Source organism: Stegodyphus dumicola, chromosome 6 (genome assembly GCF_044657685.1).
Source record: "Stegodyphus dumicola isolate Sdum_Otavi_A_Nest chromosome 6, ASM4465768v1".
Taxonomy (NCBI): domain Eukaryota; kingdom Metazoa; phylum Arthropoda; class Arachnida; order Araneae; family Eresidae; genus Stegodyphus; species Stegodyphus dumicola.
Window position 1 is genome coordinate 61500543 of NC_140773.1, and position 26455 is coordinate 61526997.

At 33.5% G+C, this 26455-nt stretch overlaps 1 protein-coding gene across 1 annotated transcript in view; it reads left to right on the forward strand.

Annotated features, from left to right (window-relative positions):
* Positions 1–22542, forward strand: part of LOC118197327 (U1 small nuclear ribonucleoprotein A-like) — a 50273-nt gene extending 27731 nt beyond the window's left edge. Inside the window, exons 2-5 of the mRNA XM_085818352.1 lie at positions 3696–3868; positions 6777–7026; positions 21073–21184; positions 21905–22542. Of these exons, the coding sequence (XP_085674478.1) occupies positions 3696–3868; positions 6777–7026; positions 21073–21184; positions 21905–22064 (695 nt within the window). The 3' untranslated portion in view covers positions 22065–22542. The remainder of the gene's footprint in view (positions 1–3695; positions 3869–6776; positions 7027–21072; positions 21185–21904) is intronic.
* Positions 22543–26455: the final 3913 nt, after the last annotated feature.

The following is a 26455-nucleotide window of genomic DNA, read 5'->3' on the forward strand; positions in this document are numbered from 1 at the left end:
TTCAATGAAACACATTTTAATTAAAAACCTTCTTGTGATGAGAAAACTTTCCTGTGATAGGAAAAGGAAAGGCTTATTATTTCTCACAAATTTTCTCCTAATTGTGCATGTTGTTTGATTAAAAGAAAAATATTGCTTTGAAGATGTTTTGAAGAAAAGATTTGAATAGTACTGAGCCAGCTGTAAAAATGTAAATATTGTCCAAGTATACCTTTTTCTCTCCCCAAACTTAATGTTTCTTATAAAATAGTTTAAAAACTTAATGTTTCTTAAAAAATTATTTTTTAGCAGAACATTACCTTGAGTCATAAAAATGCCAGACAAACATTTGAGTGAAGCTGCTATTGAATTTGTGATTTTCTTGGGGGTTCAAGTAATCGAAAAGTGCCATTCTGAATTTGGGTATGTGTAAATAAATTCTGATGCACCAAGAGTTTCACGAAAATGTTTGAAAAGCTCTGTCAAAATACTGTATGGATTCCTTTTGTAAACCAGAAAAGCTCCTAATGGAGGTCTCTTTTGCAAAATTTAACGGGCTTAAAGTGAATTTTTTTAAAGGAGATGTATGTATAGTAAAATCCCAACTATCCGAAAAGTTTGGAAATGTTCACTTCTGAATAATTGAGCATGTAAGAAATGTAATTCACAGTAGAAAAGAGAAGTAAATGGAAGAAAAATTTACCATGTAATATTATAAAAAGAGTCATTTTTTTATATGTTATCAACTTGAATATTAAATGCTTACATTTAGATTGTGTGAGATTTTGAAAGTAAAAAAAATAAATGTCAAAGTAAATCATCACATTCGATTGCAAATTTCTTTTGACCATGAAAAATGTCAAAAATCTCGCCAAACTTGCACCAATCATTCTGGAAAAAGTTTGAAGAAACAGATCACTCTTTGTTTAAGTAGATAATCAACTTACACATGTTATGGCTCAAAATACATAAAAAAAATTAAATTGCTTGTCTTTATGTTTCATGTTTTGTATATCCATTTTTGCATACATTGCACTTTTCTTGATGCCAGAACCCCATAATTTTAAAAATACTGTACTGAGTGATATTCTGTTGAAAGCAAATCTCCAGTTTCAATACTTTTTTTCAAAATGCTATTGAAAAACGGATAAATAACAATTCTTTCTTTTATGAAAATTAAATCGAATCATGGAGAATTAATCGGGTACCAAGGCAAAAATTTTATGACTGGGTTATGACGTCACCCTTATCCATTATTGGCCCTAAATTGTACTGCTTGGCGACATTTTTTGTTTGATTCAAGCTGTAATCCTGTTTGCATAAATTTTCATTAAAAATTTATTTTGAAAATTATTTCAATTAGTTGAATACCCGATAGTCAGACTTATACTATGCATGTACTGTTCAAAATTTTGTTCTGTATACATTAGAAATAGATGTAGAATACAAAGCTAATTTTATAAGAACAATTCTATTACTTGATTTTGCTATATGACATTTAATTTATATAAATTGAGTATATATGAAATTTACAGATTGGGCAAATAAGTTTGCCAGTTTTGGTGACTAAGTGCAATAATAATAGCTAGCACAATAATAAGCTCAATGACTAAGTACTGTAATGTGGCAATGCCATTAGTTGCACTTTATTTAAACATGTTTAAACAAATTATTTTTTTAGTATAGCAGCTCAAGATTTTATGAATGGGTTGTGAGGTCACCTAATAAGGGTGGAAAGAAGTTTAAATGAAGTGCAGCAAAAATGTGTTTAATTAAGTAGGCCATGCAAGGATGTCATGCAGTATCACATCAGATTTTTTTTTTAATACAGAAATTAATCTCTTAAATTTCTCCTTGTCAGAACACTCAATGCTTCACAGCACAGTTAACTGAAGTCTGTATTTGTTGCCTAGGGCAGTGTCAACATAAAAGGTTGTCATGTTCTTTGGTATTCAGTACTAACATTCAAAAAAATATATACAGTACAAAGTCTATAATCCGGACTCGTCGGGACTTCGCCGATTCCTGATTATAGATCATCAATTTAAATCTGGTAAGATGGCATGCAGAAATTATACAATTAAAAATATGAAATCATAATTTATGAAATAAAAAACAATTATGATCTAAAGGGTATCAAAATTTACAAAAAAAGCTTAATATTTATTTATTTACTTTATTAAACATTTCTTTCAATGTAAGTTGTTTAAGATGCTTCCACAAAAAATTCAAAACGTTCCTTTTTGTGTCATATATAGTGGACTTTCCAATGCCATACTTCTCGCATAATTTTGAGATGGATAGGCATTTATCATTTTTTTGCAGCAAATCCACTTTTTGTTCAATGGATATTGAAACATGCTTTCGCTTTGTTGATCCTTTGGCAGCTCCAGAATTGGAATCTCTTTTTGACATAATCAAAAGTTCAAGCTTAATTTTTATAAAATTGTTCTAACAGAAAATGATCTGGAAAAAATAATAAGCGGGATCCAATTAGAAGATTAAGGAACAGCGCAATCTGTAACATTAACTGAAATGCCTTAGATAATTTTAGCCTAGCTTATACCGTCCATTATAAATTAAACGCGCATGCACATAAAGTTTGTAGCTTTGAGGTCTGGATTATAGATCTTTCCGTATTATGGACATCCGGATTACAGACTTTGTACTGTATTTAGACATGGCTGTGTCAAGCTGTTCAACCTAAAATGTTTCACTTTGAGATATATGCCAAGCATATGAAGCTCTGTATTTTAAGGCCAAATAAAAAGGTGGCTATGGAGTTGAATTATTAATCATACAGATTTATGCTAATAAATAATTTTATCTTAAATACTGAGATATTTTATTTAGTGCTGAAGTGAAATTAATAATCATGACTCTCCACATGTTTTAGTATGAAAAAGCATTATATGCAAATGCGTAAAGCATATCCCCAAAAAATATTCTAAAAAGACAGGGTTGCTGGTGGTCCGATTTTTAAATCATTCCAGATATTGGACTGTTTTTGCTCTTTGTACTGTAGATTTTAATTTTTTGAGAGGCCTGAATTATGTTTAATATTTCATAGCTGTTTCAGTTTATAGGGGCTTGGCTAAAAGTTCTGTATCATTGTACTATCATTCATATGTAGCAGGTTTTAATTCTTATGATGAAAGCAGCTGGTTCTTTTAATTTTGATCATTTTTCTTTTCTGTATTCAGTACCTGTATTTTTGTAAAATTTAATAGGCATACAAGGAAGTTCTGGTGTCCATATCAGTTTTTTTTTTTTTTTTTTTTTTTTTTTTTGTTAAATTTTATTATTATCATCTCTCTTATGTATCTATTATCATTTTATGTGAAATATTTTGTGTGAAATAGCTAAATTCAAAATATAAATGATAATAATAAATAATTAAATTATATATAAAGAGGTGTATTCAAAATTAAGAAGTTAAAAAAGTGATGAATAATTAAATTGGAAGAGAAACATGCCAGTGTAAAATTTAAAATTAAGTAAAACAGCAACCTAATTAAGGCATAGATTTTTAATAAAATTATATCGATTTTGAATGCAATCAAACACTGGCTTCTTTTCTTTATATTTCACGAAAATGTATATAATTCAATTAAATATTTATGTTTTAAGTTTTTTTTTTAATTAAACAAAAGAAATTTAAGTCAACTTTTCAACCAATCTAATAATATAAATAAACTTTTTTTTTTACTTTTCAGAATTGAAGAAGTCACTTTTTGCTATATTCTCCCAGTTCGGTCAAATTTTGGATATAGTAGCCTTAAAAACAATGAAAATGAGGGGTCAGGCCTTTGTTGCATTTAAGGATATCAACAGTGCTACAAATGCTCTCCGTTCAATGCAGGGATTTCCTTTTTATGATAAACCTATGGTAAGTAGTTTTAATTTTATTTCAGTTGAATCTAAATTTTCAATATCTTTGAATAACTGAAAACGAAAATAAAATACTATTAGTACTGTTTGTTTGTATATTTAAGTGTTTTTAATATTATACAGTGAAAAGTCTTTAATCCAGAATGATCTATAATCTGGACCTGAAAGCTACAAACTTTCTGCGCATGCGTATAACAACCTTTATGTATGCGCATAATACGTTTACGTATGTACGTTTAATGTATAACGGACAGTATGTGCTAAGCTAAAATTATCTAATTATCTATTTCAGTTAATGTTGCAGATTGCGTTGTTCCTTAATCTTCTAATTGGATCTGGCTTATTATTTTTTGCAGACTGTTAGAGCAATTTTATAAAAGTAAGCTTGAACTTTCGATTATGTCAAAAAGAATTTCCGATTCTGGAGCTACCAAAGGATCTAGAAAGCGAAAGCAAGTTTCGATGTCCATCAAACAAAAAGTGGAATTCTTCAAAAAATGGATAAAGACATATCCTTTGATTCTCTAATCATTCCGAAATATTTAGAAGTCAAACAACAAAAATCAGGGTTGATTTTTTAAATTTTCACAGGACTAGTTTCAATGGTTTTACCAACCACTATCCTCAGCTGCAAAACCACGAATTCATTCCGAAATATGTTTATCAATTTCACGCTGCTCTGCAGGGGGTGGAATGGCACGGCACGCAATGAACTGGAAGTTGATCTGTCAGCACTATCCTTATCTTCAGGGCAGATGTTTTTATTTTATTCGGCTCATAATTCCTTACTAAATGTAGTATTTCATCTCGATGTACTCCGTCTTTGATATGATTTAAATCAAATTCCTTGTCATTATAAATATCATGAATACACATCAAATAGTTTTCTGGTTGCAATTTTCTAATTTCGACTATGCGTAATGTATGCTTTACGCATGCGCGCATTGAAAGAAATGTTTAATAAAGTAAACAAATAAAGTTTTTTTTTTTTGTAAATTTTGATACCCTTTAGATCATAATTGCTCTTTATTTCATAAATTACAGTTTCATATTTTTAATTTTATAATTTCTGCATGCCATCTTTCCAGATTTAAACTGATGATCTATAATCCGGAAAAACCGATAATCCGGAATCACCAAAGTCCCAGCGAGTCCGGATTAAAGACTTTTGACTGTATAAGTTCTCTTAAAAATTTTTTTATAAAAAGATAAATTGTTTTGTGAAAGAAACTGCAAACCAGTGTACAATAAACCCTTGCTGAACATGGACTTGTGGAATGCAATTTTGTGTACTCATTATGTTAGTTGTCTCTATTTTATCTCTCCATTGTGAAATTTTGAATCCTGTCCTTTAAGCTGCAGAGCATCATCCATATTGTGATAACTTCCTTTAATGATTCAATTTATTCATTAAAGAAGTTAAATATGACATAGTACAGCAAAACCTGAGTTTTAGAATTCTAATTCTTGAAATTGCTGCAGGATCTGGTGTTGCAGCCCTCATAACATTGCATCCACATGTAAAGGTTTTATTCTTTTCCTCGAAACATCATTTCCTTAATTCAAGCAATGGATCTAGGAATCGTAAAAACATTCAGAGCCTATTATATTTACATCTCTAAATATACTCTGAATATATTATATTTACATCTGTGAATATAAATATAATATGCTCTCTAAGGAAGTTTATTAGTATTTCCCCCTTTTTTGTTAGTACTAGACAAAGAAAAGCACCAGACACTAATGAAATTTTGGAAGCAATTCAACATAAGTCACTGCATAAAATTGATTAAACTTGCATGGAACAAGTGGATTCATCAACAATGAATGCTTGCTGGCATCAGGGCTGGCCAGAAATTGTCAACTTTAAAGGATTTCCATTAATTGAAAATGAAGGCAAGTATCATACAAAAGCAATAGATGGTGAAGGATTTCCAGATATGGAAGAAGAAGAAATCAAAGAATTAGTTGAAAATAACAATTGTGAAATGACAAATGAAGAACTGGGTGATTTTAATACACCAGCAGACAATGAAAGCAGTGATAGTGAAGAAGCTAAAGAGCCTTTGCAAGTTAAACAAATTGTTGAAAAAGGGCTGAGGAACTGTCTGACTTTGTGATGGAGATTGACCTCAAATGAAGAGAGAAGAGGTTACTTTATGACAGGTATTGAAAAACTTTGCATTCTTCACTGCGAAACATTTAATGAGTTGTATCAGACATTGTCTCAAGAAAAAATCACCAGTTATTTAGAAAAAATAATTGTATCATGTAACTACTTACTAATGTATTGAATGGTTAGACATGGTCAGCGTAATGGATGGCCAAAATCCATTAAGTATTTTGCAATTTCATCACCAATAACATTGCTGAGGGTACACCACAAGGGGCAATTCAATAATACGTATGAAAAATGGAAGCTTTATTCCAGTTATGATGCAGAACATCGTCAGAGAGGAATCTGAATAACTCTTATCCCTCTTTTCCCTGTCTCTAACCTCAAAAGAATTTTTAGCTGAGCAGTATTTTAAGTGATCCCAAGTTGCTAATTAATGTATTATATACTTACAAATAGCCCTCCCTTTTCAGGGATTTAACCTGGACCAAGCATCACACCTGGCTCCCTTATCACCACCGTGACAACTATTAGACTTTTTTTAATATAAGATCATGTTCCCTGATATGAAACTTTAAAGCTCATTTTATTTGTTCAATGTATATCAAACTGTACTAATAAGGAATGCTATAAGTTCACCAAGAATTCATGGTAGAAATGAAAACTTTAAGTATTTAGTTTTTATGTGTATGAAACATAAATGTGTTAATTTGTTAATAGAAGTAATAGTTTTATAGTTTAGCAGTATATATTGCTTCTACATTTTATCATTTTGTAATTTTTAATGTAGAGGATCCAGTATGCCAAAACAGATTCTAATGTCATTGCAAAAGTAAAGGGGACATATGTTGAGCGACCACCTGGCAAGCTTGCTACTGAAACTGCTGATTCAAAGAAGAGTAAAAAGAAGGCATTGAAAGATCAAGCCAAAGCAAATCAAGCAGCACTGAAACCAGGTTTGCTTCCTGGTATTGCTTCTGGAGCCATGGTTCAGAGCATAGTTTCCAATACACTTTCTGCTCATCCAACACGTTCCACTGGTAAAATAAATTTTTGTTTTTTGTATTTTTATTTATTTGCTTATTTTTTACAGTTTATTTATTTATTTTTTATTTATTTGCTTATTTTTTACAGTTAACATTAAAAATATAATCTTTAAAACTACCATTTTGTAATGAGCTGATTTTGAATGAGTATAACTTACTTATTCATTAGGTAAAAAGTTTTATTTATGCTGTTAATATTCTGAAATTTGCTTCATAATTACAGTATAATTCATTATTGTAATATTTTATTGTAGAAATTATTTCATATTTCTAAAAATAGCTAGAATGAATAATATAAATGGCCTGAAAATAATAATGTTCAATAAATGGTAACAGCAGAGTTGTCAGCTCTCTGTATTGCCAACCATTCTCCTGCCAACCCGATTTACAACATATTTCGCAAACGTTGTCATATTCTTGAAACTTCTCGTGATTTTTTATGTAGCTTAGCTTAACCCTTTGCGGTCGAATTAAATTTGGAGATGGGTATCGTACTGGTCGGAATTAATTTCCGTCAATAGAGCAGGGATACATAACACGCAAGTTTACGATGGATAAACAAGATTAAGTAATTCTTTTGTGAACTTTAGATATATCTTTATTCAATACACTAATCTAGTGATATGTTTTTGTATAAAAATTATGTTTTATAATTCTCCTTCGTGTGATATTTTTCAAAACACTCTCCAACATGCTGGCCAGGTTTTCGAGTGCATGTATCAGAAAAATAATTGGTTTGGTGCCTTCCACCCTTAATCTTTCTGTTTGAATATGCACTACAATCTTTACTTTTTAAATTTTCACCATGCTGTTTTCCATTCTTTCTTCCTTATCGGAGGTTGATGGTCTTCCTGGTTTTGAATCTGCACCGTCACGAAAATCACCTACCAATTGTGCCACCAATTTTCGGACGAACATAAAATGTGACATAGGTATCCTGTTTTCTCTTCTAGCTGAATTTTGGGAAATTATTTTAGAATATTTTAAGAAGAGAGAATGTCTAATTACTGTTAAATACAATTTATAAAATATTCTTTGGAATTCTACAAGATATCATCGAACATTGCCGATTTCATTACGTTCAAAAGACGACTGACTCGCCACAGCGTCTTGCATGGCGAGCACTAGGTCAGAACTTTTGTTTAGATTAGATTACGTTATCTCCAATTTATGGAGCACCATATTGGTTCGTGAATAGGTTCTTTAGGCATGGAGGTTCGTATAGGAAAAGTGTAAACTGATATATGAATGCATACAGTATACGATTCGTATAGTTCCTTGCTGTGGTGGCTGAGAGCCGACATACGACTGGAACGGTAAAAAGGCTTTGGTGACCGAGAGTGGACATACGACTGCAAAGGGTTAACACTTTATTATATGGACCAAAGAAAAAAAAAGTGGTTTGTGGTGTCTAAAAGCACATTGTTTCATGTTCTAGTTCTCCATATAGCATCGAGCACCATTGTGTGTCATCTGGTATATATTAGCCAGTGAGCACAAAGCATGATCAATGTTGTTATTTCATTAATATTACCGCTGAGCAGTGTGAGTGCATATTACTTTTGAGAAATAGCTTAAGAAATTATGATATTTTGTTTTAGTTATGTTTGCAAAAAGAGGTAAAGTACTCATGTACTTCTCAAAAATCGTACACTGTCGTACGTTTGCAATGTGCGCCATTTGTCATCGTGATTTTACAATTTCGCATGGTGGAAGGGCCGACGTGTTTCCCAATATCGAAATTGCTAAGAAATACTTAAGTGCAAGGACCAAAACAGCTGCAATTGTTAAAGAAATGGGTAAGAAAATAAATCTTTAGTTACTGATAGCATTAAAACAGTTCCATTCTGCCTCTCTGTGGTTGGAAACAAAACCATATCGATTCAAAACTGTATCCAATTGTTTTTGCTTTAGTGTCTTCAGAAGTCGAGTCTAGTTTACTTTCTGTCGGCACTTTAGAAGGCTATTCAACAGGCCTTTAATATAGCACAGCTAATTGTTAAAACTTAAAAAGAAAATGCAGTTCCTCTGCATAACTGTTTAGCACTTGTTGCCGATAATGCATCTGTAATGGTAGGCTTGAAGACTGGTGTTGCAAGCATCTTAAAAGATGAAATTTCAGATTTGCAGATTATGAGGCACACCTGTCATCTCTTAAATTTAGCAGCTGAGGGGCAGCTTCATTAAATTTTGAAACATGTATGTATACGCTGGCTATCTTTAAAGAGATGTTTATCTAGAATCCTCGACCAGTGGAACCCACACCTTGCATTTTTAAAGAAGAAATAAATGCTTCTAGAGTTCAGATAAAAGATTGTATTTAAAGTTGTACCTAAAATACCTAAAATAAACAGAGAAGGAGATGCAGTTACTACTTTCGCTGTTAACCCCTTTGCGCCGGCTGTCACGTATACATGCCAACAACGAACACACTTATCTACCGGCCGACATGCAGGTGTGCCAGAGCATTGTTGCGTTTACTACCGACTGTCATGTATTTGTGTCAGTACCTTGGAACGTTTTTCCAACTATAATTTCTGTCACAAGATGGCACTGTATGTCCATATGGTTTCAGATACATGTACATTAGACCTTCTACTCGAAATGAGAGAAGCATGACTCACATACACGTGTTTTTGATTATATAAACAAACGGGGAACTAAATGTTTCCGAATGGCGTGATTTATGACGTCTCTTTAAATCACACTTTATTCGCACGTGGTAGTTGTTTATTGTAAGTAGAAGTTTTATATGCGCTAAAGCGTTGAGTATTTCGGTTTACAGTTCAGTTTTTAGAAAATAATTAGATCTTGTTAGACGTGAATTCTTTCTGTTTTTACCGTTTCAATGTCGAAGCATCGAAAATGTTTAACAAAGCATGAAATAGCAGAAATGATGCAAAATATTTCAGATATTGATCATGATATTCTGATATTGATTCTGAAAGATTAACTGAAAGACATTTTCCAAAACTTTGTTCAGAAGAGACTGATAAGAAAATGAGACGACGATGCTTCGTTTGTTCACATTCCCGGAAAAGTCCTCCAAAACGGCAAATGAGTTATTACGAGTTCAAGGAATGTAATGTAGAAATAAGGTAATTAAAGTATATATATAAAAATATCTATAAAGCATAAGCTGTTTAAATACTCTATAGAGCATTATTAAACAATGCGTTGATACTTCGGAGATTTCATGGATTTAGGCTTAGCAAAAAAGCCCCCGGCCCTGGAGAGACGCTCGCGGAAGACACTGCCGGCCTCCGCGATAAGCACGTGTTTTCGCTACCCGGTTCGAAGGGGTTAAAAATGGGTGTGTGAAAAATAAAGTAATTTTTGCACATGTGAGCAATTAAATTGGCAATTCTCAAAATAATACTACAAAATATAAGTAACACAAATTTCTCAAAATAAAAAAAATAATAATTAAAAAAAAAAAAAGAAAAAATATTGCTCAACAAAAGGAAACATTTTTCTGATTACTGTGAGTTTATCCTGTGAAGAATGAATATTTATGTTTTTGTCTTTGGATCTTAACAAAGAATTTTTGCTTTTTTTTACAATTCATTTTGCCATAATTCGATGTTCTTAACATAGTTCTAACATAGTTCATTAATTCATGTTTTGCAATGAATGATTTATGGTCTGTTCAAAGATATTGCAAGTTTGTAAATCCAATCTTTGTTTTGTCTTCTAATTCCGAAGTCTATAGTGAAATTGAAAATCAGAAGAAAGATGAAGATTTGGTAATAGGGGCAGAAACTAACAAAATAGTGAAAACTATTTTAGAGGAAGATAAAAATAAGTTTTATTTCTACAATAGAAGCTATTCTGCCGAGCATGTGATTGCATACTACATAATTTTCCAATCAACTGCGAAGGGATTTTATATGTTAAAGCTGCAGCAAATGCATCATTTTCTAGCAAATGCATCTTTTTCTGATATAAGATTTTTTTTGGGGGGGAGGGGATAGATTTCCAGTTCTACTTCATTTAGGTGTTTAGCAAGGAGTTGTTTTCTGATGGCAGGCATGCTGTTGAAACAGTAGTGCGGTTTTTGCTTAAAAATCACCTGAGAATTGCACAAACTCGGCATTGTGCACTAGTTATCTACCAAGTGCAGAAATGTTTCCTCAGTTTCTTCCATTGCTGACAAGTTTGCTAACACATGTTTATAAATTGAAGCCCCTCCCCCAAAAATGCCATGGTTTGTCTATAAAAACCTTTATAACTTGAAATACAACAAAATGACATTGTTTAACTGAAGAACTGTAATGAGCATTTTGATATGAAAAAGGGTTATGCATATAGTTCCTAGAGTTTGGCACATTCTGAAAATTTGGCAGCTTCTACTAAGGTAGAACTTGTAAGTACTGAAAAAGTGACATATATCCAGTTGTTTATATGAAAATTTGGCTGAGGGCCAACAATAAAAGAACCATACACATATTGTGAATGTTATCTATCATTTTTTAAACCAATTTTGTATTCCCATTCATTCTTATTTGTCTGCATTTTTACAACAAATTTTGTTTTAAATATGAGAAACATGCCAGAGTGAAACATAAAATTAGTAAAGCAACAACCTTGTATTTGGTATAGATTTAGTCAACAAATTGATTTTGAAGGCAAACAGATACAGGTCCCTCTGCATCAGAAACGAAGAAATCAGCAAGATTGCAAAGTAGCCCTTGTTTCACTTGTATGCCATGATTATCGTGTGAAAAAAGCATGACGTGTTCCGGCTCTCTGATGTAATGTTGATGCGACACAGGATGATGAAAGTTCTGAACTAATGAGCCCTGGCTGGGCGTTGAGGTGAAGGTAGGCAAGAGGGCATGACTATTGTTACATGATAAGCAGCATTTCTGTTGCATTCCATTTGATTGGTCTGTGAGGCTCGCGGGGTGGTATGCACTGTCACGTGATATGGAGAAGTTATCTGATAGAATTTTGCTATGTCTTGAGTTGCTAAAGCAAAATACATGAAAATTCAAACTAAGAGAAAGAGAAGCTATGTACAATATTTACATTATTTACAAAATTTTTCTGAAGTTTCAGAAAAGTAAAAGCAGCAAGTACAGTATCCATATCAGGTGGGAAAGTTCTGGTTCAGCATAAAAGCTGCTAAGGATCGAAGGTTAGCGGTCTTCGTTAAGTAACTCATAAGGAAATGTATCAAAATAGTTCCGAGTTTCCACAGTTCATGGATTTAGAGAAGAACCACTTGCTAAGTCTTTCTTAGGACTTTGTCTATGTAATCAATTTTTAAGTCAGAGTGAAGTTGATCGTTTCTCACATAAAAGTGAGCATCTGTCATTATTCTGTGGAATCTGGACTGCACAATTTGTAACTTACATATATCCTTGTTTGTTGCAGTCGCCTAGGCAGGAAAAGCATATGTTAGGATGGGTCGGATGGTAGAGGTATAAATTAATTTCTTCTTTGCCTCGTCTAATCTGGATTGTCTGTCAATAACTGGGTGTAGGAATTCATGATGCAGAGTCCCCTCCCTTTTTTTATGTAATTAATATGATCACTCCGTGTGAGATGTTCCTTCTGTAGTACTCTGAGATATGTTGCCTGTTTCACAGTATTTACCGGATCTCCAAAGAAAAACAGGTTGATTTTGAGAGCAGTGTTTTGTTTTTTCCTTCTGGTAATCAGGAGCTGAGATTTTTTTTTTTTAGATTAATGGCTACCTTTCTAGCAGTGGCACCAATCTGCGATCATAGGAATCTGTTCTTGCAGTTTATGAATCACATGATTAATGTTGGATTTTACAGTTAACGTTTTGTCATCAGCATAACATGTTAGTATGTATGCACTGTTTGGAGGCTTGGGGAAATCTGCCGTATAATATAACTACAAAATTGGCTCAATCAATTGAACCTTGCAAGACTCCGGCAGAAATGCAAAATTCACCTGAGGTGCTTTTTCCTATTGCTGCATGAAAAGTTCGATCTGACAGAAAGGAGTGGAGGAGCAGAATAAGTTCTCGGTTGAATTGAAGGTCAATAAGTTTACAGATGATCCCCCTCATGCCATATGCTTTGGCCACATCGAAGCATGAGGAGTGCAACATTGAGCTTTGAGTGGAGCACAGCCATGGCAAATTATGTGATTCTTATGAACTGCTTGTTAGCTCCTTGTGGAATCCAAATTGCTCAGGCAAAAGTAAATGAAAATATTTCTGCATTCTATGCAGGGGCACTCTTTTGAATATTTTTCCTAACCCCGGCAAAAAGTAACTCTCAGTTTTACTGTTATCTTTGCCAGGTTTCAGAATCGTGATTATTTTTGTTTGCTTGCAGTCCTTAGGAAAACACGGATTGAAGAGACAAGCATTGATGATGGAAGAGAACTTGGTGATTGTACAGAGTGGAAAATTTTTTATAGCTGAGTTGGAGATTTCACCTTTACCAGGAGCTTTTCTAATTTTAAGGCGTTTGATTAATTCCTTATTATATCTATTGGCAATGTCAGAGTTGAGATGTTACAAGCAGTAGGAGCATTTAGCTAGTCACAGACCTTGAAGAGTGTGCTTAATTCTGATTGGCTGTCAGCAGGCCAGGAGTTGGGAGAGAACTACTCTTGTAGATATTTTGCAAAAACTTAAGATTTTTCCTCATTCGAACGAAAATTTGATCAATAGAGATAGGTCTATTGCAGGAATAATTTTATTTGAATTTTTTAATTGTGCTCCAAAGGGATCCATCAGTGATACTTAAACTTTCCATGTCCTGTTCCCAGAGATACTGCTTATGGCTTCTAATTCCCTGTTAAGCTTGTTAATGCTTCATTTGATGGCAGTGTTCCATGTCAGGATGCATTTCTTATGAAGCCAGTTTCTTTCTCTAATCACATTCCTGATGAACACAGGAAGTTTGAGAATTTTTTCAGAAGCTGGTATTACTTCCAAGGCTTCCTCAAGCGCTTTCTATAATGAAGTAGTAAACATTTTAACTGCACAGTTAATATCATTTTTAGTTTTTAAACATCCTATTTCCGGAGAATTATCAAATAGTAAGTTTTGGAAGTGTCCAATCAATGACTGTTTTTAAGCTCACGTGACTCAGGTTTGGAGACTCCCAGTACTGCAATTACTGGTATGTGATCAGAGCTTAGTTCATGTTTTACTTCCATCGCTATTGGAATGGAAGTTGTTGTAATTAAGATATCCAGAATATCCGAATAAGTGGGGTTGCCTGGGCAGTAAGTGAATTCCCCTGGTACACTGCTCAAAGAAAAGGGGGGCGACAGTTCTATATCTCCCATTCTACTGGGCTGATTGGCGAAATTCAGTTGTGTTTTTCATGTCATGAAAGCACGACTTAGGATATGTATTAGATTTATATAGCATCATTTTAATATAGGTATTTTGACACAAAATCGGACTTTTTCTAAAATGAATGCCAGTTTTGTTCCATATTTCGATTCTATGACTCAAATTATGCCAAATTTTGTAAAAGTCACGTGAGTATTTTTTTTTTTTAAATTAGCTCTAAAAAATTTAGCACCTCTGTTAATTGAATTTGATATATATTTATTAATATCTTTATTTTTAATTAAGCTTACTTGATTCCTTCTTTCAGAATTCAAAATTTAGGCTTAATCTAAACATAATTTGCACATTTATGATTTATTTTAAATTTTTCAAAAAGTTTTTTGTATTATAAGTTCTGAAATTTTTGACATCATCTTAAAGTAGATGTATTTCTAAGCATATCTGCAAAAAGTCAGAATTTTTTTATTCAAAATGTCCTAAGATATACAGGAATTTTCAATTTAGTGCATTTTGAAATTTGGTGTATAAGCAATAACAACAAAAGTTTATGCATTTTGGTAAAATTTTTTGAAAGATTGAACGATTGACCTTTCTTTCTCTCGTGCATCAGTGAAAAAAAAGGAAAGTAAGTAGGTTACTATAAATTAAGAATTCTGCCAAGTGAATTATTCTTGGTGCAAACTGAAAAAAATATACCAAAATAAATTTTTAAATTTCTCACCAAAAAATAAAATTTAATATCTAGGCATAATTTGAGTCATAGAATCGAAATACGAGAAAAAATTATATGTTATTTCAGAATAAATCCGATTTTGTGTCAAAATACCTATGTTGGAATAATACTATATATAAATCTGATATATATCCTAAGTCAGGCTTTCGATACATGAAAAGTGCACTTTGAATTTCATCAATCAGCCCAGTAGAACAAGAGATATAGAACTGTCCCCCTTCTTTTTTTTTTTTTTTTTTTTTTTTTTTCACAGTGTACATAACATGGAGTACTATGGGTCTGTTCAGTACAAAGTTGTGGGGAGTATTTCCATGAACATTGCTGCACAGCCAGTCTTTGTGTTTGGTGTTAAAGTCACCAGCAGCGAGATGATGGGAGTTGTCCTCTGGAAAGAGTTCTGCTAGAAGTTCAGGCGAGAGCTTGCTTTTAGGTGCATTGTATATGCTACATGAAAGTAGATGTTGTTGAAGGAAAGGTGGGTGACACAAGTAGTAACAATTTCCAGTTTTTGTTCCCATTTAACGTTAATTAAATTGGATTAGTAGAACCTCTTAACATAGGTTAGTACTTCTCCGCCATGGTGAGCAATTCGATCACATCTATAAGAGACATAGTTTAAGATTGCCAGTCCCTTTCCAGCAGAAGTGTGTGTCTCAGTAATTATTCCTATGTCTATATCATAATCTGTAAAGAAGTTTTGTAGCTCTTAAACTCTGCTGTGGAGACCACAAGCATTCCATATCAGGATGCAGATTGGGCACATCTAACTGTGAGCTGGTCCATTATTTTCTTTACTGGACGAGTCTGTACCTGAATCTTTTTTCATAATTGAGTTGATGCTAAAAATTGACAATTTTTGGATTATCGAGAGCAGATCCATAAGGCCTTTTAATACTTGTTTGGCCTCGGTAATTTTTTCAAAAGGAAGTCTCTGATACAGTGCTTGCATAAGATTTGTTTGTCACAAATCTGCATAAGTCCTGGTTTTGGGAGTGTCCTTTAATTTTGAGAACTTCTCGCACCCACGGAAGTTGGCTGCAATGTGCTTTTTGACAGTTTGTACAAGTTGGGGGGAAAATGTGGTTCTTTTGACACTGCCGCATTTCATGTTTTTGTCCTCATTGGACACGTCTCTGTTCATGGTTCCTGTGGTGAAACGTCTGACATTTGTAACATTACAGGGAGTCCCGCACTTTCTTTGTAGAGTTCTACTTTAATTTTCATCAGATGGAGGTGTTCCACTTGATTAAGTTCTTTAGATTTCTATATTTTTGGAAGAATGACAAGGAAAAGCGGGAGCTTAGTTATTTCGCCGTTTCTACTTCTTGTGAGCTGATGTACAGATTCTACTTGGACCCAAGTTCAGTTAACTCGTTCTATATATCTTCTATCTTGATGTAGGTGGGTAAGCTTTGAATAACCACTTTTATATTTTTACTTTCGGGTAACGGGAATGAGTTACTCCTTCATCTCTGAGTATTTTTGTCATTTGTCTGTAAATGATGGGGTTTGGCACTAGTATTTTAATTCCATCTCTAATCATTTCAGTTTATTCATTCTCACTGAAATTGTGTGACTTGAGCATACCAGGTGTATCAGTTGTTTTTAACTATGATCAGTTTTTTTTTTTTTTTTTTTTTTTTTTTTTTTTAAGGATTTTTCTGCATGTAGTGTCTGCAGTGGAGCCAACTGTCTGTCATCTGACACTTTCTGTGCAAGTTTCTGACCGGCCTTGCGGACTGGTTGTTGAGAAGCAGTTTGGATCATGGCTTACGAATCGCGTGGTTTCTCTTCCTGAGGAGCGGAATTCATAGATTTTTCTTTACTTTTTTGGTTTATAGCAGGGGTATGCCATCTCCTATGCATTCGTCTAGTTTTCCAGACAGATTTCTTAATTTCTGTGTTATTTCCACCATCAGAACTGTCCATGCCTAATGGAGTTCTTTCTTTAACGAAGGAAAATCTTTTAGCGACTAGAATATCGAATTCAGTCGTGGGACTGAGTGAGTGTTTACTGCTAGGTCGTGTCTCGTCTACTATCATAGATTCCACAGCCAAGTTGGTCATAACTCGTTTAGGTTCCGGTTGGTCTCTGGCAGGTGTATTTTCCTTATCATCAGTGTTTCCATTTTTAAGAGTCATTTTATGGAGTGTGGCTCTGAAACCGTGAAGTACTCATAGTTTCATATTCTCCTTATGAGTGAGTGGCTTGTCATCATGTCTCACTTCGTACTCCATGATTAGCACTCCAAGAAAGTTGGAGCTTTTCCATGATTGTTCAATTGGTAAAGAGCAGAGTTTGTAGAAAAAATAGGCACATGATTGTGCTGTTAGGTTTGCTAGGCCATTTTACAGTGCTCTTAGCCAAGGCCAAAGCACAAACTTACTAACAGCAAAAGGAAGTCCACAAAAATGAGTGCAGCAAAAAACAGAACGAGAAGCAGAAGCTCCTTCACACTCTGAGTCCAAGGTGAATCTGCAGAAAGTAGCATGCATAGCGTTCGTATTTATACTCTATGGCAGTAAAGCGAACAAGAAGGTAGTGCCATCTATTGGCAAGAATAGTAATGAAACTGATAAATTTATGTTATATAAATTTTGTACACATATAGATAATTTTAGTTATTTATACGTGGAATTGTATTTTTCTGTGTAGTGCAACATGAAAATCTAGAAAGATGAGCTGTGCTGGAAAAGAATGAATACAGTCTAGTTAACATTGAATAATAGGTATCTTGTTAATTTGGCGAGATATCTCCAAGCTGACAACTGTTTTGGTGACTAATTTTTGTCCTCAAATTTTGCAGAAAATTGCCAAAAGTCACCAGACTTGACAACATTTTGGTCTGGTCCCTGAATCACAGTAAAACAAGTATTGTAATTGAAAAAAATTAATTAATTACTGTATTAGCTGTAACCATAATTCTGCCCTCATACTGCCTTCCAGTAATTTCAAGAAGCAAAAAGTACTAGAAGTATCTTGGTGGCTGGATAGAAATTGTACAAGGCCAGAGAGAGCATCTGCTTTCATTTGTAGTTGTGAGCCGTTAGGTCAGCGGGAGTTCCTAGTACTATCTGTGGTTTAGCTTCGCTGTTTAGCTGCGCTTTTCATTGCATTGTGTTTAATGTTCTTAATAGTTTGAAATGTCAGTCCTGATTGTATTCTGTGATACTCTGAAGATTTATAGGAGAATTTTTTGTCGAAAATTCCAGAACCCTGAAGTAATTCTTTTGATAAAATAAATTTTATGAACCTGTCATTGGAATTGTGTGCATTCAATCTCTTGAACCCATATGCAAGCAACACTTTTTGGTGTCAGAAGTGGGTTTCAATGTTGGTGACAAGAGTGATGGAAAAACAATTAAGACAGCTGGTGAGTGCCCTTGCAGCATTCCAAGAAAAGATGGAATAAGCCATCAACTCCGTCAAAGAACATATGAAAGCAGACCAAGAAGAGCTGACAGAAGCCGTCAACTCCGTTAAAAACAAGATAAAAGCTGGCCAAGAATTTGTTAAAGAAGGTATAAAAGGAGGTGAAGAGAAAATCAAAAGAGAAATTACTGCCATAATAGAAAATAATTTCAAGGCTGTGAAAGGCAGAACAGACACGGTTGAAGATAAAATTAGACTGGTGTTTTATTTAACTGCGATGTGATTGCAAAATATTCCACCTATTTTTACCTGCGTTGCAACATTTTCGCCCTCATTCTGGTCTGTTTGAATGTTACAGGATATTCCCCCCCCCCCAATTTCAGATAAATTTTTGAAGGGGAAAAAATACATGCTCATCTTATACATGGATTGGATTCTATTCAGAAATGTATGGTATATGTAGATAATTTTAAACTCGTACATAAACTGATCTACAAACTTCTATAGTAAAAAATGCTAAAAATTCTTGGCTTGTGTACAAAAATATACAGTACTTCTTTGAGTTTGTCAATGTAAAACTCTTCATATAATAATATGAAATAAAAAGATGTTTCTGATTTTAGAAATATTAAATATTTATTTTAAGATCTGTCTGGAATAATTTCAAAATTTTTATTTATGTGTATTATGAAGGGGGGGAAACTATAATTAGAATTATATATTCAAAGTAATATGCTGAAATCAATATTTGAAAATGAATATTAATAGTCTTTATTTATGAAGTTGATTATTACATTTGTATAATATAAAAGGATTTGGTAAAATAATGAATTTTGTGTTTTCAAAGAATGTGCATTCAAAACAGATTTCTCAGAGTAAATTTATAAAAATTTTTAATATCCAGTTTTTAATAGGTGAGTTTAAAGAACATTTTTGTAATCTATATTTCTAAATACGAGGGCTATCCAGAAAGTAGATTACATTTTGGAATAAAAAAATAAACAAAGTATAGGAAACAAATTTTATTATATACAGATGAAAGCCACACTCAAATACTACTTTTCTACATAGTCACCATACAAATTAAGGCATTTATCGTAGCGATGTACGAGCTTGGAAATTCCTTCGTCGAAAAATTCGGCCGCCTGTGCCTTCAACCACTTCGTTACCTCTTCTTGCAGCTGTGCGTCGTCATCAAAACGCTGCATAGCCAGCCACTTCTTCATTGCTGGGAATAGGTGGAAGTCGCTCGGTGCCAGGTCGGGACTGTACGGCGGATGAGGAAACAACTCCCACTTAAAAGATTCAAGAACTTTACGAGTGACATTTGCCGTGTGGGGCCAGGCGTTGTCGTGAATCAACAAGATCTTAGAGCTCAACATTCCTCTGCGCTTGTTTTGAATTGCTCTTCTGAGTTTTTGGAGAGTTTGGCAATACCTTTGAGAGTTTATTGTAGTGCCTCTTTCCAGGAAGTCCACCAAAATTACACCTTTTCTGTCCCAAAAAACAGTCGCCATCATCTTCCTTGCCGACATTGTTTGCATGCATTTCTTGGGTTTTTGGGGAGAACTTGTGTGCCCCCACTGCATTGATTGCAATTTCGTTTCACAGTTCACATGTTTCACCCATGTTTCGTCACCAGTAACGATGCGATCGAGTAAAGAGTCACCATCCTTATGGTAAGCGTCCAAAAAGTTCAACGCTGCAGCCATTCGCTGATTTTTGTGGTCCTCTGTCAAGATTTTTGGAATCCAACTTGCACAAAACTTGTGGTAACCAAGCTTTTCGCTGATGATTTCGTGCAACAAACTTCGCGAAATTTGTGGAAAACTCAAAGAAAGTTCCGTTATTGTGAAATTTCGATTTTCACGGACTTTAGCATCGACTTTTTCGAGAAGTTCGGCGGTCACTATGCTGGGTCTCCCACTTCGATCTTCGTCGTGAACATTGGTTCGGCCATTTTGAAATCTTATGACCCACTGACGCACTCCACCTTCAGTGATAATGTTGTCCCCATACACTTCACGAAGCTGCCGATAGATTTCTATCGGTTTACAGTTTTTTGCAGTCAGAAACCTTATTACTGAGCGCACCTCGCAGCTCGCGGGATTTTCAATTAACGCAGACATTTCAAACCGTCACAGTATCTGAACGGAGCACAGCACGAACCTCTCACTAGCACGGCTAGATGCAGACTGAGCTGCGCAACGCTCTGACCCCAAGATGGCCGCGCTAGCCCCGCCCCTAGCGGACACAGACGGAAACGTAATCTACTTCCTGGATGGCCCTCGTAATATCAAACTGGCATTGGTACTGCAAAGCAATTTAAGACCTTTTTAAATAATTATGTTTTTAATCCATTTATTTTTAAACAATCCACTTAAACTTTAATCCGTTTGCTTTGTACATTTATTAGTAAAACTAAATAAATATTTCATTTGATCCATCTAAATAACTTGATGTTTAATAGCTAAACTAATATGTGAAAATTTGAGATTTTTGTTCTGTTTGATTTTGTTCAAGTTCTGCATGTTTTATATGAGTGACATTTTGACGAATAAGCACATTTTGTAAGCCTGTATTATTATAGGATATACAACTTTTTTGCCGGTTATATAGTCTCATCATTGTATAATATATTTGCAGCAGCATCTCAGCAAGCAGCTCGTTCAATGGAGCAGCCTCCAAACCAGATCCTTTTCCTCACTAATTTACCTGCAGAAACAAATGAAATGATGTTGTCCATGTTATTCAATCAGTAAGTATTCTAATCATTGACTGCAATAATTCAATGTTGATGTTGGTTCTGCAATAATTTTGATTTGTGAATTTTAAGGTATTTTTATGCTATCTGATTTTAAACAGCATTGATTAAAAAAGGGGAAGGGAGAGAGAGAGAAAGGAAAATTATGCATCGAATATATGGGGAACATTTTATTCCTAAGTAATTATATTCCACTACTATAAATTGTTTCCTTACAATCCTGATTTATGTGTATAATGAGTCCTGAAATATAGGAAATGAGTCAGTTTCCATAGAATGTTTATGCCTGTTATGTTTAAACAAAAAGATTTTATTTTGTGGTTTAGAATTAGAACTGAAGAGAGTAAAGAAAAAGTTCATGAATTTTAAGAAATTTAACCACAATGGGCAGGGGGACATTCAAAAGGGGTGTAATTTTGTTTAATCTGCATAAATTATAAATTACATCTAAATTCTAGAATTAAAGTTAGAGTTCCTAATTGTAATGTCTATTCTCATTACCAACACCCCCCCCCAAAAAAAAAATCTCGTAATTTTTATTTATTTTATCCTTACTAATATCACTTAGCCTTTTGAGAGTCTAGTTATGTTCTCTTTTTACAAATATCTGGTTAATATTAAAAGAAATTAACATTTTCTGCATTAAAGCAAAATCAAATTTTTCTAAATGTAAAAAATTGCTTATTCTTTTTTTCCTTTTCTATCCCCCCTCAGGTTTCCAGGTTTTAAAGAAGTTCGTCTAGTTCCAGGAAGACATGATATTGCTTTTGTTGAATTTGAAAACGAAGTTCTTAGCTCAGCAGCAAAAGATGCTCTCCAAGGATTTAAAATTACACCTACAAATGCAATGAAGATCACATTTGCTAAGAAATAATTTCAAGTGTATGTTTGTTTCATTGCCCATCACATTTTCACTTTATTATATATTTCTGCATTCTAAACTTATTCCCGTCTCTCTGTTCAAACTTCTTTCAGAAATATAAGCTCTGTTTTTTAGGTTAGCAGCCAAAAATTTTCTTCAGAATTTTAAAATTACATCTGCAAATGTAATGAAGATCATGTTTGCTATGAAATAATTCTTTAAGTGTATATTTGTTTTATGGTAATTTTTATTTTATCATCTTTTATTTGTGGAATGTATCATGATTTGTACCTCTGTGTTTAGATATTTTTCAGTTATGTATGAGCTTTGTTTTATATGATGTTAAAAGTCACAACTCTTGAAATATATGCTGTATTGTTGAAAAAGGTGCTTTTTATGCCAGCATTCATTTGTATTTGAAATGTGTTTTTGTCATGTTTGTGAAATGAATATGTAAACTTAAGTGAGTCAGTAAAGTAACATTGCTAAACTTTGTTTCATGATTATCAGAATAAATGATAAAGTATCAAATTAATAAAATGCCAGTTGAGAGAGAGTAAAAAGAGAAACGTATCAAAAGTATAGTAGCACTTAACATTATAAATGGGTGAATCTAATTTTGAGACACAGAATTAGGTATATTTTTAGAAGAAAACTGAAATATTCCACTTTGCAAAAATAATAAAATAAGAATTAAGTTCATCTATTATATTTACTCAAGGGCCCCAGTTTTATTCTAAAATTGGTAGGGTTTTCTGATTGGGTATTTTGATTAATAACATTGCAGAATGAGAGGGTGAAGTTTAGTTATTATACTGGATAGAACAGGGTTTCTCAATGGGAGAGATGTCATAGTTTGGAGGGAAAATGTGGTCAGTCTTTTATTTACCTGTAAATATAATGAACTACTTTGATTCAATTTTGTTATTCATCAACATTTTCTACAATTTTTCTTGTTTAAATTATGAAAGACATTAAAAAACAATCTAAATTTAACCCGTAACAGGGGAGGTGAAAAAGTTAAGCATAACAGGGGACGTGCAGTCTCAGAAACTGCGCATTATAATAAATTTTTAAAAATCGTCTAATTAAAATATCATCATGATATTTCACTTAAATGTTCTTTTGAACATTTTACTCTGAAAAGAAAATATGTTTTTACACTTTAAAGTGAAATTAAATTTTTCCCAGAAAATTTCCCCATAGCCTTAATTTTTTCGATGAAAATCATATGCTGCACTAAATTCTATAAAACTAAAAATAAGAATGCATCTATCTTGAAGTAACTATTTTATCTATATTATTTAATATTTAAAGCAAATTTTAACTGGAGAAAATTGTATGTAGCGCAATACAGAAAAATGTTGACAGTACCTGAAATATCAGTATCTCACTGATTTTCTGATAGTAAACAATTTAGTTTTCATCTTCTTTAGCACATTCATTGCATAACTTTAGCGTGCATTCCAAACAAACAGGGTCTTGGCAAGATAAACATAAATATGCTGTCTTTCTTTTCTTGCTTGGGGGGAGGCACAGACAACATGTTTTCCTTGATTTTAATTTTGCTTCTTTTGTGCACTGCTCCACATCCTTAGTCTCAGCTTCTTTTCCTAAAATCCGCTTTATCGTCAGGCACAATTCTCGATTTATTCTTGGATTTTTCACTCTCGTGTGTAGTAGTGGTTGGACTAATTCTCTCGCTAATTCTTTCAAAAACACCATTCTGGTTATAACCTTGGTGCAAAATATATGCGTTTACTATACTCATATCTACTGGCTGGTAGAAAAGAGCGTTGTTCTCCTACTACAGGAATGGATAGAACATTTTTCATCTAAAGCATCAACACCACCTTTGGTTCTGTTATAAAAAGCAATTATTTCAGGTTTCTGTGTTTCCGAGTCTGTTTTTATCGAATGATGCAATGATGACATCAAAACCACTGCTCGCCTTTTCTTTGGAACAAATGAAATCAAGGATATGTCCTTAGTAAATCCATACAATGTTGAATTCTCTTTTCTTGACTTACATGGAAGAAAATCTTTCAGAATTTCTTTTTTATTTTTTTAACAGTTCCAACGTATGTCAGTCCATTTTTCAACAATTCTGTGGTAAGTTCTATGGAAGAAAACCAATTGTCTGCTGTTACATTCCTGTTCGTATTAAAAATTGGTTTGCTCAAACACAGAACAGCTTAACTTGGTTTGCTGAATTTTTTCGAACTCTCTTCTACGCTAATTCCACCAGAGTCTTTTCCACAATAAAGATATGCATTGTAAGCATAATTATTCTGGGCATCAGTCAAACACATAACTTTTAATCCATATTTCACAGGCTTTTGGGGCATATACATTTTAAAGCGACACTTTCCTCTGAATCCAACAAGCATTTCATCAATGTAGACGCAAGTGCCTAATGTGTACGCTTTCTGGGAGTTATAAATGAATAAATTCATCACTTCAGAAATAAGTGCTGCCGGATCAGATTTCTTTCGTTTTTTCTTATCATCTGGGTTATCAAATTGCAAATTTGAAAGTAAAAATTTAAAACGTTTCATTGACATAACTGCACAAAAAATATCGCGGCTAGTTCCATCCGTGGCAAATAAACATTCAATATCTTCATGATTGGATTTGATTGGAAAAGAGCTCTCAGTTCATCAACACAGGTGTAGTCAATTTCACCTTTAATCGGACCACTTTATTTTTTATTTTTCTTTCAATTTTTAGATTTGTCCATTTCACAATTATGCTTAAAAGTTCAGTAAGAAGTAGTTGCCATACATTTTTGGGATCTGAATTATCAATTTTTCCGTAAGGTCTTAGTCCAGGAAGTCTTACGATTTTGTGAGCTGGCCTTCTAACTTTTCGATTTGGTTCAATGGATGACATTTAAACCGATTTTTTTCCATAGTAGTATTTTACGGAATTAGTTGTTTCTAGATCAGAGAAATCATTGCTATCTGCAGAAAATTCAGTCTGTTAAGTGGGCACCTTACACAGAAATTTTCCTCACAGTCATCTTCTTCACTAAAATCACTTCCATTTTTGTCTAGAATTTTTTTCAGTTCTTCTGCATAATGCGGATGAGGATAAATGAATCTCCGCGGACCTAACTTCAGAGCCATGTGTTCATTGTAAATTGTAACACTGAGAGGGAGGTAGGGTCTCACAGACCGCTCTAGAAGAATTTCAACAGATACACTTGCCAAAGCATTCCGATAAGAAGGGGTCAGAAAGAAAGTCACGAAACGTGAAGCTAGGGGAAGAATTAATTCAATTGGACAAAGCATGCAATAGGGGTGATGAGAGGAACATGTGGCACGGTCCGTCAGACCCACGTCCCCTGTTATGGGTTAAATAAATGTGCATGTAATCTTTGAGTTTTGGAAAGGAATAGGAGGGTTATCATCTAGCAATAGTTGTGGATGTAGACAAAAAGGTTGAGAACAACTGGTATTTAATAATTACACTTTAAATACCAAATAAACCTGTATGTGCTTATGCATATTATAGTGTCTATGATAGCTAATTATAGTGTCTATTTGAGCAATATCAGTCTAAGCCCACTTTTACCATACTGGTTACTGATTTAGCTGAAAAAAACAGGTATTACTAACAATGTCCTTGGGCCACAGCGTGTTATTTTTCAAGGAAATTTCAGAGGAAGAAGAGCTTTAAGATTCTCTTTCTCAGAATTAGTACAGCACAAAACCTATATTTTTATTCCTTGAAATTTATCCTAGAATGTAAGGAAGACCGTAATTTCAAATAAATACAATTTCAATTCTGATTTTGAGAGGTGAAAAATGAACCCATTAACCGCCAAAACTACAAGGAATGTTTCATTTCTCATGAAAATAATAACAAATATTAAATTAAGCATTTATAACATAAATTTACATTGAAAATAAAAAAAAATGCTCTTAACAGTGGAAAACGCGAGTGATGCGTTCGCGCAACGTCAGCGGAATAAGACTACAGATGTGTAGTGAGTAGGATTGTACTTGTGTGATGTTTCTTTTGAGTGGAGCACAGGATTATTTTTTAGCTGTATAACGTTTTATAAATCTACAAATCACTTTACTTGTAATTAATTATAACATTAAAATATACATTGTATTTCTTTTACAAATACAGATTATTTCAATTGAAAGATTCAAGCATGAAAAGCTTGATTACAATCAATCATGATGTAAAGATTACATACTTTGCATCTATAAACAGTCTGGCTATGGTACTCTTTACAACAAAGTCTTTTGTTATCAATGGACTTTACAATAAAATGTCTACCATCTCCATGCAATGGTTTTTGAATGCTGAATTTACTAGGTCTTCCTGTTGCTGATCTATTTCTGGCTGATTCTACACTCTCAACAGGAGTTTGCAAAAGGAATAATGCA